The sequence below is a fragment of the Cottoperca gobio genome, chromosome 7 (genome assembly GCF_900634415.1).
Source record: "Cottoperca gobio chromosome 7, fCotGob3.1, whole genome shotgun sequence".
NCBI classification, from domain to species: Eukaryota; Metazoa; Chordata; class Actinopteri; order Perciformes; family Bovichtidae; genus Cottoperca; species Cottoperca gobio.
Genome location: NC_041361.1, coordinates 18891191 through 18901989, shown reverse-complemented (window position 1 = coordinate 18901989; position 10799 = coordinate 18891191). Strand labels below are relative to the sequence as shown.

Below are 10799 nucleotides of genomic sequence, written 5' to 3'. Positions count from 1 at the left end.
CTGTTTATTGATGCACGTACCCTCCACCAAATAACCACCTCACTTTAGAGGTTTAATTAATTTGACTGCTGAATCTTTAGCTTCCCGCTTAGATTCATGCAAGAAGCACCCAGGAGAACACTCTGCATCATACAGCCAGTAATTTAATAACGCAAAAATACACCTGCTAAAGTCTCAAATCCAAATGATGTACATTTAAATAAATGTCTTCCACACAGGCTTGAGCACTGTTATGTATGTTTTTTAGTTTTTAGTTAGATGCAGCTATAACATTAAATGGTGGCCTTAAGAGATGCATAACATTAAGTGATATTATCCATAATTAAAACACTGAGGAGACTTTAAAGTATTTCAAAGTATTCACTGACTCATTTACTCTGTCAATGTTATGTGGTGGGCTCAGAAAACTCCTTCTTTCCGTCCCTATAAAGTGCTTTGTTACGGAAAGCCTTGAGCTTCTACATGTACAAAAGATAGTTCTGCTTTCTTATCTGTAAGGAAAATAGGTTTGAACATTTTGTTATCTTTCCCTGCCATTGAGAATAAATGTGACTTTTCACCAAGGCCATCTATGTTCCCAAAGCCTTGACGAAGTACAGAAAATCATAAGCTAGTAGTGAAGTCATTTACAGAGTTAAGTTTGCATGCAACATGTACGTTGTAACAACAGTTAAGGCAACACACTACTGGCAAAAACATTGTTTTTTATGCACTGGTCAATTTGAGATTTTGCTTCCAAAACTTGCTTTGACTAGTGGAAATAAAACATTTAAAATACACATTTAGGTGTTTAATCGCTAGATTTTTCCAAAATTCACCAAAGGTTAGCATCAAACAATGCCTGATCTACATATTTAAAAATAGAATTTCATAAAACTTGTAATACAAAAAAATGATTGTCTTAATGTAAAATTCTACCTCTTTAAAATCTGTGTACATTTCCATCAAAGTGCATCAGACTGCAGTGTGAAACATGCAGAACCTCCATCAACTCTCTTTGTTCCTCCACTGATGCATCTCATCTCTTCTCTTCTCTACCTGCAACCACTGACTCCATTAGCTAAAGGGTCACACACACGCACACACACAGCTGTGGAAGAGTGAGTCACAGGGATAGTTTGTGTGTCCCTACCTGTCAATCAAACATCCATTAGTGGCTACTTGGCTGGGCGGCTCGGGGTCCACTGCTGTAGATTTGCCAGGTCTGAACACCTTAGGGTCTGGTCTCCGTTCTCCCTGTAGCAAGATAGAATCTGAGCCTGCAGGCCTGCACACACCGGGTCTGTATTGCGAGACCTGCAAAAGACACAGAGACACAGAAAGATATAGAAAAACAGTGACACTCGTAGCATTTAGATTTGAATTCAAAACAATATCATGGCACAGAAATCCCAGAGGACAGCTCTTAGAAGCATTACTAACTACACTTATTTCCAAAGTGGTCCTCAATGGGAAAAACAAACACAATATATGGAAACAAACAAATTACAACATAAACCTACGAGTCCCTCTTGCAATTCCCCAGCCATGGTTCAAACTCCCTCCCTTGAAAGTGAACCATCAACGCTCCCCAAATCGCCGCCTTGACTTCAGTTTGAATTTGATTTGTTTGGCTTTGTTTAATATGCAGGGTCAGGTTGTTTTCCGTAAGGAGCATCACTTGAAAACATCAAGGAAACAAAACAACCGATGAGCATCAACATCTAAAGCTTGAGTTCTGGACCAGATGTGTTAAATCCACTGATTTCAAATGTACTGTAGATCAAAGTTTCACAAATCACTTTGGCTTGGCTTTGTTGAGGATCTTTATTGGTCGCAACAAATACTATAAATTAATGAGTAAGAACCCCTATAATCACATGCATGTATGTGAAACTCTTCATAGTGTTTTCTGCTGCAGCAGGCAGCTGCTTCCAGCACAAATGTTCTAAGAACCAAGTATCCTGCTCGGTATCAGCAGACAGACACAGTTAGAGACTAGCTGGTGAACACGATGAGCAGCTAAAGAGCCAGAGATTTCCCTCAGGAGTTGGTGGCCGGAGCTAAAAGGAGAGTTGATATTAGGCTTACATTCATCAGGTGGCCAAAAAACACAACTCCACATAAATGATAGTGTTGCTCCGTAACAGTTGGATGTGAAAATAAGCAACTGTTTGCTAAAAGCATATGATCAACCTATAAAAGGTCAGCGCTGTGTTCACAGCTTGTTTGCACTGCACTCAAGTGGAAACTGCACACAAGGTTACAGATTTAGAATAAAGAGTAAAATAGACGATAAAGCAGGGTACGCTTTAGGGCGGGGCTAACTTGTGATTGTCAGGTCGCGACCATGGTAAAACGTTCACCCTTTCACAGTGTATTTTCAGTTTGTGAAAGTTAATTGTAACAATTTGCTCCCCAAAAAAATGTCATATTCAGCGTTCGGGTGTACTCAGCTCCATCCTCTCGTGTCACTTCTCGTGGGAATCTCAAGGCTTAAAAGCCATAGTTCACAGACCAATGGGTGACGTCATGGTGACTAAGTCCACTTATTTTATACAGTCTATGGGTTTTAATAGAATATTAAATGATATTTGAGAGTTTGAGAGTGAGAAGTGTGAGAACGACCACTGAATGAGCATTAAAATATGACTTTAAAAGATCGCATTGCTGGTACAGTTCACGGTTGTCCAACTTCATGCAAAATGAAAACTGTTGAAAAGAAGAAGAAGAAACATGCAGAAGAAGAAACATGCAGAAGAAAGACGAGGTCTGATTAAAAGAAGCAAGACAAAGACGAAAAACAATTAACAACCTCACCTACTGCAACCTGTTTAACAACCTATGGTGTGTGTAATACGTGCTTCATTGCAAATCATGCAATTAGAGCTAAATCACATTTAATTGAGTGGGTAACATTATTCTGATCAAATACAGCAGAAAAGTGTGCCTTGAGAGACTGAATCAGCCGTGCTTAATTTGATATGTGGGCTGTATTATAATTGGTCTTTTCTTGTCTATCTGTGCGATTGTTAACTCTGACAGGCCTGCTGCCTGGGTGCCTCGCTGTAATGGATTCTAACTGATTGAAGCGGAGACAAGAGAGTTATATACGCCCACGGAAGGCACATGCACAAATGTACACACCCACACACACTTTGTAGTAGACTGTAAACATGAAAGCACCACAAAGTCGTGCACACTGGCATCTCCCGACATGCCGACACGTCGACCTCCTCTCCGCTGCTCGTCTGCGCACACACACTTTCTCTGTGAGGAGCATTTAACACCAGATTTAATTGAAAGCCAAATTAAAGGGTCTTTTTGGCTTTGATTCACGGAGGGGAGCTGACCCCCACGTTTCAATTACAGCATATCCACACAGGCGCACACACGCGCTTTATTATCAGTGACAGTATCATGGATGCAATGACTGAGTTTATCTGAGCATAGGTGATGAAGGTTAAAGAGGAAAATGAACAGAAAAGGATAGAAAAACATATAAAAGGAAGGAAGTAAGATAAAAGGATGAAAGGGAAGGAATTAAGCATTCCTTAGTGTTTCTCACAAGGCCCATTTCAAAAAGATGACAGCCTATCAGATTACTCCATTCCCCCCGTACCACCTCCAATGGTTTATCTTCCCTGTTTAATCTGTCTTTTTCCACTTTTTGTTTCCTCCAACTCTGTCTCCTTTCTTACTCCTGCCTTGCTCACCCCCCCCCCCCCACCCCTTTTCTCTCATCACATTAACAACACAGAGAGGACGACACCAAAGCGCGCCATCTTTATCTCTCTCGCCGTTTGAGGCCACCGAAGATAAGAAACTCTCCTTTAATTTGAAATAAATGGCCTTCATCAGGGAAGCCAAAGCCTCCTGATAGCGCTGCGTGGTTTATTAAAGGCGCTTGAAGCAGAAAATTGGCTCAGCTGCAGCAAAAGCTAAAGCTCTGTCCACATGCTACACCAAATTGAAGGTGAGGTCTTAAATCAACAATATTAACTGAACCGCTTACAAAAATAAATAAATAAAGAGAGAAAGAGAGAGAGAGAGAGGGGGCAGTGGTTTTTTAGCTGGAACGAGGTAAAGCAGTCCCTGACAGCCCATCCAGCCATGTACGGGGTTGTTGTTGTTGTGAATGTGTGTATGTGCTGCAAAAGCATTGCAATGTGTGTGGGAGCAGTCATTTTTGGGAGAGTTCTCCATGCATCTGTGAGCGTTAAATATGACAAAACATAAACAGTAAGATTAGTTGGTTAATTAATGGTGCTGCCCATTATTTTTAATCTCCGGCAGCGAAGGCGGGCGGAACACAGGGGCCTCAGACTTCTAGACCACGCACACCAGCTTACCGAGACAAAGAGAGAGGGAGAAATGAAAGGAGAGAAATTTGAAAATGTAAAAGACACAAAGCACGCCACCAACTACAAAAGCCTCTGGCAAAGCTACGAGACTGATAAGGAAGATGCTTTTATATCCTCCAAACCATGCATCTCTCACAGTTAGAGTGATGGTTTTTGTGTTTTCCTTAATGGCTTTGGCTATGCATATAAAGCATTGTTTGTCCTACAAGGCATTTTATTTCTATCCTGTCAACTACACAGTATTGGTATCTGTACATGTGTTTCAGGCAACTAATTAGAAAATATTGTTAACATCTCACAGGAAGTAGCGCCCAAGGAGGAAGAATGAAGAGAATCCAATATTGTGACTGACTTAAGGGCTACAATACAAATTCAATGAAAGTCTGCAAGATCTTGTTTGTGTGGCGACACACCGGACATATGTTGTATTCGTATTGGCAGGTTATGAACAATGCTTGACTATTTGTATTCCAATGTCCACATCACAAACAACTGCATCTTTCAATGTCTGTTTAAACATTAGGGAAGGGAAAAATATTTGGCCCAAAACTCCCTAATCACAAATCAGATGCTTCCTCAAGTGGCAGCCAAATAGCTGCCTACCTGCACCAATCTGGCATTTTTAGGCAACCAAAATGTTGCAATTAACTTTCATCAAGTGAAAACACACTGTGAAAGGGTTAAAGTTCTGAGACGAAAACACAGACAACATTCAAACCAGACACTGCCGTGGTAGCGACCTGTCAATCCCAACGTAGCCCCGTCTGAAAGCATACACTGCTTTATCGTCTATTTCAGTCTAAATGTGACCATAATTTACAAAATGAACATCATACTGTATTGAAGAACTCCATCATGAGAAACATGTTTACTGAGGTAATACATAAAGTGATAAGTAGGGTCATTTTCTCATAGACTTCTATACATTCGGATTTCTTTTGAGGCAACATGTGGAGTCGCTCCCTGCTGGCCATTAGAAATAATGCAGGCACTTTTCACATTGGCTTCACTTTTTAGACCTGGAGGTTGCCCCTTCCTTGTGACGCAAGACACATTTCAGAGAAATTAAGTCATATTTCAGTCGGACCTAGCATTTTAAGTAAAATGTTAATCTCTGATTTAATCAGATTTGTAAAAGTTATTGAATCCTTCAGTAGTGATGTTCAAGTTCAAGTTTGCAATTCGAACACAAAATACAGCTGAACAATTAAATGAAATATTCTTTCTTTCATTACCAGGGTAATAAAAAAAATAATCTGACAAAACTTCAAGGTTATGGGTGCCACGCCATTTTGTCTATCTTTGACTGCCTTCTATTCCTGGAATCTTGCGGTTCTCTTAACCCTGAACAACTTCAGCCTGCATTGTCAGGATTAACATCATGTTTGATATTCTGTTTAACACTCTGCTCTCTTACTCCCACTACAACTCTTGTGAAGTCCTTGTCCAAGCCCTCTTGTCAAGGATGTTGCTGTTGTTGCTACTGCAGTTTTCTCTGCAATTTCTGCGTAATTTAGGTGTACAGGCTTTTTATAGAGGGGGTATATGGCATTCATCTTCCAAGTTAGATGTACAGAGGAAAGACTCGTACAGAATGAAATACAACAGCATTTGATGATCCAAGATCAAGATTTTTTCTTCTTCTTATCATTATTATGTTTGAAATTATCAGGACGGCCAAGATGAGTCTGCAAACAGTTCCGGGGGTTTTAAGACTGTATTTGTAAACCCCAGATAATCCGGGCCGAACATCGGTATCGAACAAGGTTCCAGAACAGGTTTCTCCTCCGATTGTAGAGAGGGTGAATCTGGGATAAATTAAACCAAAACTCTCGTAGTTTAAGCCTACGTCTTAGCATAAAGACTGGAAGAAGGGAGGAACAGTTAGCCTGTTTCTCTTGAAAGAAAAAATGAAATGGATGATGTCCCAAATGTCTAATAACTTCTCCTTTAGAGCTTCCCCATTAGCTTGAATCCAGCGCAAAGAAATGTACATATTCAGCGTTTGTTTTGAAACGTGACAATCATTTGCTTAAACACACTAGGATAGCTCCTATGATGAGAAATAAGTTGAATCCCTGGTGTACAGAGAAAGAAGTGAGCAATGATTCTCATTGTCCCTAAAGAAGCGTGATGCTTTGAAGGGAGAACAAGAGACGGATAAGTAAACAGGTCAACCCTTATCTATTGAGGCAGGAAATGGCATTTGACATGTTCAGAGGGTCAGAATTCCTGAATAGACTGCTTTACTTTTACCGGATTGATTAATGCTGGTGCAGTGGTGAAGTAAAGAGAAAAAGAGGGATGATAACAAGGGAGAAAGAGGGTAGGAGAGGTGAAGAAGAAAACAGCTAGAGAGACAGAGATGCTTCTTATCTCTTGCGTGTAGCTTGTATGCACCTGCACCCTGACAGCTTTTCAATTGACTGAGGGCACACATCCCCTTCTCCTCATCTTGTATCCCCACACTCCTTCACTCGTCCTCATCGTGTATCCTTACACTCATGCACTTGTCTTCTCCTATCTCTCCATTCCTATCACAAACAGGAAGAACAGGGTCCGCTATATGCTACTACTCAGACTACACTTTGTCGTTCCTAAACATTGTAGTTGAGGTAAAGTACTTAATTTCTCTCAGTGCCCCTCACTTTTGCCACTCCTTTGTCAATGTTGTTTTGCTGAATATATTTTTCTTTTAGGTTTCTTTTGAGTAGCTCTAATGAATATGCATAGATTCTACAAAGTAGAAACATTTCCATGACATTTAAAGAGTGTTCATTTAGGATGTTTTGCTGCTCAGAAATGTTGGCCAAAATGTAACAATATTCATTTAGGTAACTTAACTTTTTACTATGAGAGGAGCTTGTAAAATGTTTGCATGTTAGATTAAGGAATTATTATTATTATTATTATTATTATTATTAGACATAGCATGTCCTAATGATTTCCTCTCCTCTCTTTTTGCCTCCCATTTCCCATTCTTACATTCTGCACCTTGTTTCAAATCTCTTGCACCTCCTTCCTTCTCTTCTGCACTTCCTTTTTCTTCTGCTCCTCCTTCTCCTTCTTATGCACCTTCTTTTCTGTCTTGGTTGTCTTCCTCTTACTATATTCTGTTCTTCCTTTGTCTTCTGTTTGTCTTATATTACATCCCACCTTTCCTGTTGTCCACACCTCCCTTCCTTTGTGCCTTCTTCTCTCTTTTTAGAACCAATATTGCTCCTCTTCCCCGTCAGCATCATCTTTATTCCTTTCTTACCACCTGTCCTCTGCATTCTGCTCTATGGTTTAATCTTATATCTATGGACTCATTTACACATTCTTATTTTCTTCTGCCCTTCATTTACACCTTTACTCCTTCTGCTCACTGCTTTAAGTTGCTTTCATATCCTCTCCGCCCTCCACATCCTGCTCCTGCCCCCTTTTTCCCTTTACTCCACATTCCTTCTTTCTCCATCTCCTCCATTACTACCCTCCTTCGCTCTATCCTCTCCTCCTTTGGCAGCCCAATGCACCATTCCAGTGCTGTTAGGTCAATATGAATAATGTGTGATTAGTAATAAGGGATGTGATCAGAAAAAAACAAAAACAAAAAACATTGCATGCTTGAGAAAAATTCTATTCAATTTAGATTAATTCCTAATTACAAGTCAAGGTTTTATTCTAATTCATTTCTTCGTGGAATTTAACCTTGTGTGATTAGTCGACTGCCTGTTGCCTCTCAGTTGCTGTGTGTGCATGTCTGAGTAGTTTTGGAATGGATAATAACTTTAGCGTTAATCAGCTTTGGATGAATATTATTTTTTCTCTTGAGGTAAAATTATTTTAATTCTGATTCAAATATTCTCTTTTCTATCTTTGTGCAGGTTTCAATTTTAAGCGTGAATGTTTCAGGTGTGAAGTAAAATAACAATCATAGCTCAGTGAGCATTATACTGTAGGACACGGCGTGTGTGTGTGTGTGTGTGTGTGTGTGTGTGTGTGTGTGTGTGTGTGTGTGTGTGTGTGTGTGTGTGTGTGTGTGTGTGTGTGTAAACTGAAGGCAAGGCTGCCATCTATCGTTCACTGATGAGCTCACCACGTGTGCACGTATCCACTGTCGAGCCACACTCAGTATTCGGTTTAACTTAAAAGACTTAGACTAGAGGTCAGCGGTTAGTTGTTTTGTGATAAACTGGCAACACACATGTGATCATTCAGTTTGGAAGCACAGTACATGCAAGTGAAGCCAGTGAAGCCTAAAGTACTGCAGCCAGAATATTGGAGTTTGTATTCGTGCCACTTCCTCAAAATGTCTTGTGGCTGTAATGCATTCTGTTCGATTGGAGCTATAACTCAAGCTCCCTGAAGGATTGTTGAATGAGAAATACTAAAGTGTTGCTCCGATAGTGCCTTTACTCTTTGATTCTGAAAGATTGACACTAAAACTTGACATTTGCTGTTGTTTTCATACCGTTAAAACATTGTTCTGGTGCTGAAAATGTTCTCGCTCAAAGGCAAACCCATGTTTTGTGACTTCTTTTTTTGCCTTCAGAGAGTATAAATTATAGCAAATACTCTAATATTGATTTCCACCATTCTCCACATTTTACAAATCCCTCTCTAAAGCTGTCTTCTTACCTTCATGACAGCAAAGCAGTAATGATCAGAGCTTTCAATGGATGTACCTCATAAACTGAATATGCCAGAATATGTTGCATCCCTAATGAAATGCTCAATTATTCTCCAGTGGACAAAGGACTTCCATACACAGTAAATAAAAGTTACCTTTTGGCTTATAGGCCAATCCAGCGAGCACAACTACATGGAGCCAAACGTTGTACTGTTATTGCTCGGATTTCTTTAAAGCTCTGCAGTGCAGTTGTTTGCCTAAAGATCCGACGTGTGCTGCGAGATCTCACCACAAAGTGCAATATGATGTTTGGCAAGTCTGAGCCTCTGAGTCATTATTAACCTTGTAATAAGCATACACTCCTGACAGCTGTAAAGTAAAGCATGGTGTGGATCCATTCGGATGTGCTGTGGGATTCATTTCACCACTTGAGTCCATTTGAAAACCTCAATGGCGTACCTGCTTTAACTCCTTTACCCACTTTTTTATCGGGCTGCTGTAAAACTGTTATGCATAAACAGCCAGTTGAAAATTCAGTGTCGAGAAATGTACTTGTTCAAAAATATATCCGGATGTAGTTTCAGTGAAATACACACCATGTTTTCAGTTGGCTTTTCTCCTCCAGCACCATAACAATGGCCAAGTAGCCTGCCTTTTAACTTGGACTCTGGACTTTGCTTGTCAATGTTTCCAGCCTTATCGCTGAGTGATCTCCATAGGCTGGTATCATCTGACACAGGCTGGGAGGATCTGACAAAGGCCGGCTAGTTCGACTACCACTGTAACAGACAGCTGGCCTTGTTAAAATGCCTCGGATACCGACCTGAGCGGTTTGACGCAGGTAACTGCCTTGTCCGTCTTCGTCTCGCTCTCATTCTAATACTTTCAACTCTGAAGAGGAGGCGGTCTCTCACTCTCTAACACACAAAATGTATCTAGACTAAAAAGACAACTGTTTCCATCCTCATGTCTCTTTTACTCTATCTGTAGTTCCACAGCTAGGTAATGCCTGTCAAGCTAGCAAATGCAAAATGTCTTCGCTAAGTGATCATCAGTTATGTAGAGCAATCTCAATGTAGACTAGTTCCAGAACAGCCTGCTACCACAGTGGCAGCCGATCAATAGAGGGCACACATATGAAGCCCCAGCAGTCATAAATCTAAATAGCTGAGCTGAACTAATGCAGAAATATCTGGCGACAAGACTCAATGTCAGTTTGACTTTCAGTACCTTTAGTCCTAACCAGGAACGTGTCATTTATCACCAGCCACCACTGGGGCTTTATGGTGTTCAAATGTACAATATTAATGGGAGACCTATTAGTGTGGACGTGTGTGTTAGACATTGAGTCATCTCAGGTGCTGTGATTGAAGATTACAGCTGTATGCTTAATCCAGTTTTAATGATGCAAAGAGTCTGATTGAAGTCACATTTCCAATCAATCACTAACCTGGCAGAACATGAGGTTCCTAAAGGATCCCAGTGAGACGGGAGGAATATACGATTGTACAATAGTGTTGATCGAGAAGGACATCTGGAGTTGGCGTAAGGGGAAGCATTGGGATGGGAGGGTGTTCGGATTTGGGGACAAGGTCAACTAGAAGTATTATTATCATTTAATAAATGGTTTATTATTCACGCTTAAAATTAATTAGCTTTGTATCTTTTATATATATCTACATGTCTTTCTCTTGCAGTTGGCATGTACTGCACGTACACTATATGTTCGCATGTATTGATTTGTGTTATTGCTAGGGCTGTCAAGCGATTAAAGAAATTAATCTAATTAATTACAAGCGCTGTGATTAATTAATCGCGATTAATCGCATATAACAATATTTGGT

The 10799-nt window shown here is 40.3% G+C and overlaps 1 protein-coding gene across 1 annotated transcript in view; it reads right to left on the bottom strand.

Moving 5' to 3' along the window:
* Window positions 1-1157: 1157 nt before the first annotated feature.
* Window positions 1158-10799, bottom strand: part of LOC115011025 (MICOS complex subunit mic25a-like) — a 48438-nt gene continuing 38796 nt past the window's right edge. Inside the window, exon 8 of the mRNA XM_029435953.1 lies at window positions 1158-1296. Coding sequence (XP_029291813.1) covers window positions 1158-1296 — 139 coding nt within the window. The remainder of the gene's footprint in view (window positions 1297-10799) is intronic.